The 4,123-nt window shown below is 26.9% G+C and overlaps 1 protein-coding gene across 1 annotated transcript in view; it reads left to right on the top strand.

Moving 5' to 3' along the window:
• The window catches only part of LOC102671476, a 3,400-nt gene extending 474 nt beyond the window's left edge, over window positions 1-2,926 (top strand). Inside the window, exons 2-4 of the mRNA XM_006612158.2 lie at window positions 619-818; window positions 2,252-2,395; window positions 2,596-2,926. Of these exons, the coding sequence (XP_006612221.1) occupies window positions 619-818; window positions 2,252-2,395; window positions 2,596-2,682 (431 nt within the window). The 3' untranslated portion in view covers window positions 2,683-2,926. The remainder of the gene's footprint in view (window positions 1-618; window positions 819-2,251; window positions 2,396-2,595) is intronic.
• Window positions 2,927-4,123: the final 1,197 nt, after the last annotated feature.

Genomic DNA, 4,123 nt, shown 5'->3' with positions numbered 1-4,123 from the left:
TAAAATTATCTAATTAAAGTTATTGTATTTATATATATATATATATATTATATATTATATTATATATATATATATTTTCAATAATATATTTGAAAACTTTAAAAATTTTGAAAATTTAATATATATTTAAGCTTCCTCTAATAAATTTTAATTCTATTTATTATTAATTCGAATGTTAAAATATTTCATCGATAACGCAAATATTATAATTGATTAAAAAATTTTTAAAGAAAATTACAAAGATTAGAAGATTAGAAACGTGAAATAAATTATCACAAATTAGATTCATCATAAATTAATAAAATTAAGAAAATATATATTGTACATCTCTTTTTTCAGCCGAGAAATTAATTTGTAAAAAAAACTTTATCAAAAAATAATTATCTAAAAAATTAAATCATAAAATTTGTTATATTTATATTTCTATTATTTACACATTATTATCTATATTATAATAAAATTTAGTTCACGTTAAATTGAATTTGAACATTGAATTTATCTATTACAAAGAATATCTATGTATTGAAATAAATAATAATTTTATTACAGCATGAATATCCTTTTTTATTAAATAATTTATTATGTAATTTACAAATTAAAAAATTATTTTAACTAAAGTTTATAGGTGGTTGAACCGAAGCGCAGGACAAAGTTTGCCGGAAACTGCGGTCCTCGGAGGTCGTGATATAGACGGTAGTACGATTTACGTTGGCAGAGCCTTTCACGAGGGTGACATGCTTCCAGCAAAAGTAATCCCTGATAAAAATGTTGCCTACGTATGTTATAATGGTGAAGAACATTGTAAACACAATTTTGAAGTGAGTAAAATGTAAAAAATTGTTTTTTTTTATTAAAATTATTCATTACTCGAATAAACAATAAAAGTTACGTATATATACACATATTTTCAGTAATATTTGAAACTTCTTCTAATATCTTATAAATTTAATATCTAATAGTAATATAATAATTGTTATTAATAACATATAAATTAACAAATAATAATAATTCATAAAACATGTAAAATAAATTAATTTTTTTGAAATTATAAAAATTATATTAAGTTTTAGATTTATAGTTTATGATAAAACATTGTTTCGATAACAAATTTATCTAAAAAAAACTTATTCTTAAGCTATACAATTAAAAAAAGATGAAAATAAATAGATATATATCTAATCATTTTCTGTCTCAATAAAAATCAATATTGCTTTTGTTAAAAGTAGCTTTAAATAAAAATAATAAAAATAACATATATAAAAACAAGAAATCTGAAATCCATAATTTCAATAATTTTAATAATAGATCTTTCAAGGATTTTAAAAAATTTAATTATCTTTACTATAATCTTATTTTTCAATTTCAATAAATAATTTTTCAATAAGTGAAATAATATTCAATTCTAATTCAAATTTGAAAATTTTATTATTACAGTCAAAGAATATAATTTTGTTATTAAATTAGAAAATTTAAGAAAAATCGAATTAAAATTTAATGTATCATATCTCGTTGAATCAAATTAAATTTTTCCTGCAATTCCTCTAATCTTAATACCAACAAAAAATGTTCCATTATCGTTCATTATCTTGCTTTTTTATTCCTCAAAGAAAAAACAAATTATAAATTAAAATTAAATTGTAAATGAAATTGCAAAGTTTGAAATGAAAATTTCAATAATTTCAATAAATATTAAATTTTTCTGACAATGATTGTAATTTTCATTCTAATTATAAACAGTCTTTTTATGCACTTTTTAAACACGGAATCGTGATTTCATGTCAAGGCAAACATACTATAAAATTGGAATACGATTTATACAATTTGCATCAATCTTTAGCTCTCTTCAGCACAATTTGAAATTAGTTTTTTCCTTGATGATTTAAAAACAAATTCAAGCTAACTAAATGATAATTCAAATACGTCTCGATTTTTAATTCATTCAAATGATTTACCTTACTTTTTAATTTATTATACCATCATCATTACGAAGAATACAAATATCTTTCGAATCACTTAAAATCAATTAAATTTTTTATATGGAACATTTCATCAAACATTGTACACTCGAGATAAGAAATTATAATTATTGAAAACACATTAATATTTCATAGATAGAGAAACATGAAATATTATCAAAATATTAAAATGATCGTCATACTTTTTTTTTCTTTTTGAATATTTCACGATGTTAAAATTAAATTTTAATGAACGAAAACTCTATTGTTATTAAGCTATCTTATTTTTTCTGTAGGTTTTGTGTCAAGGAGAATTCGCATGGGAGTTCTGCAGCAATGGAGCTGTCCCAAGTGATGCGGTAGTCGCAGGACAGACCTCTAGTGGAGAACCTCTGTATGTTGGCCGTGTTCTCCATAATGGATCCCAAACAGTTGGCAAGGTCGGAGTTTACTATTTCTTTTGTCGTACAGGAAATCTATATACTTAATTTAACACTGATTTTAATTTAACACGAGTTTAACACGTGTTATGTAAATTAGAATAAATGATATTGCACCTGAATAAATAACATATCTCTCAATGTTTAACAATGAGATTAAGAAACGAGAATAATCATTGAATATATTCTTTTTTTACCAGGTTCAAGCCAGTCACGGATGCTTGTACATACCTTTCGATGGCGAAGAATTGTCTTTCAAAGATTACGAAGTTCTTGTAATTCATTAAGTAAAATTAAAATTACAATTAACGAGAATCGCATGACTGACATATTTTTATTAAAAACTGTACACAAGAAACCATTCTTGTTTTAAAGCGACACAACGAGAAAGAAATATAAAACGTTGCTTATCATTTCTTATTGTTTGACTTGCAATAAAAAGACTTGCATTTTGATACATGTGTCTCTTAAATGCAGTAACGATCAGTTAAAATATCCATGATTCGTTTAAAATAAATCGATAAGATAAAATTAAGAATATTTATATTTTTATTAATCATATCTAACCACAATTTACCATTATGACTCATAAAAATCATAAATACTCATTAAACAAATAAACCACGTATACAAACTGTATAATCCTTAGAAATATTGTATCCTCAAGTCGAATAACTGTCGAATACGAACTTTTTGAAAATTGAATCGATTTCAATTAGATGGATATAATTTAAGTTACTTAATATACGTATATCATCATAAGCTCGATAACAATCGAGATAAAATATTTCCAAACGATTCTATCTTAATCTGTGTTAGTTTTAGATTTAACTCGTTGAAAAATCATCGCGAATCGAATTTCCCTCCTCCTCCCATAATCTTATATCAATTTATATTAATTAAAACTGAATGACTTCGATGATGAAAAGGGAAGGACGAGCGAAGCATGGATTACCAGTCCCTCTATCGTCGAGCCGGTCTGTTCCGAGTTCATGCACGCGGTGGCAGCGGACGTGCCGGGGAAACACGAAAACAACGGGGTCTGTTACGGCTCTGAATCGAATATTTTATAGCATTGCTCGAATTACGAGCATTACTCACTTGACGACGTCATACGATCAACTTAAGAGCCAGGGCCGTAACTCACACACCTCTATAATCTTGTCACGAGTTCCTACGATTCTCGTGATTTCTTTTTTTTTTCTTTCACCTCGTTCAACCCTTTGCAAGCAAGGCTATTCCTCTCATATTGGATCTTTATGGAAGTCACGTTGAATTCTCTGAGCAAAAATTGAGTATTTTTTCTTTGTCTCGAAACGCGGCATTGATTCAAATTTCGAATGGAAAATCGAGAATCCAAGAAAAATCTTGAGGCCATAGAGTGGCGAAAAAAGTGTAATTGCCAATTCGTCACAATTGACCGCTCAGTCGTGGCAAAACGTAATCAGAGGATCGCAAAGATCCGTTATGCTAATGATAGAGTTGTTGAGAATATGCATATATTTAACGTTCTAATCTTTAATTTATCGTTCTAGGTGGCCTCATGAGGGAGGGAACACGGCCCTGCCTGAAATAGGCTCCAGCTGTTGAAGACAAGACAGTTGTGATTATTTTATCAACAAATTGCCACATTTAAACGGCATCTCATCTCTGCCCTACCAGAGAAGAAATAGTTTTCAACGTGTTCGTAATGTTTACTCGTATTTTCGACCACGGGAAGGGTGCTCT

The sequence above is a fragment of the Apis dorsata genome, unplaced genomic scaffold, assembly GCF_000469605.1.
Source record: "Apis dorsata unplaced genomic scaffold, Apis dorsata 1.3 scaffold_99, whole genome shotgun sequence".
NCBI lineage: Eukaryota > Metazoa > Arthropoda > Insecta > Hymenoptera > Apidae > Apis > Apis dorsata.
The sequence above is the reverse complement of the archived record's forward strand: the minus strand, read 5'-3'. Positions and strand labels throughout refer to the sequence as shown.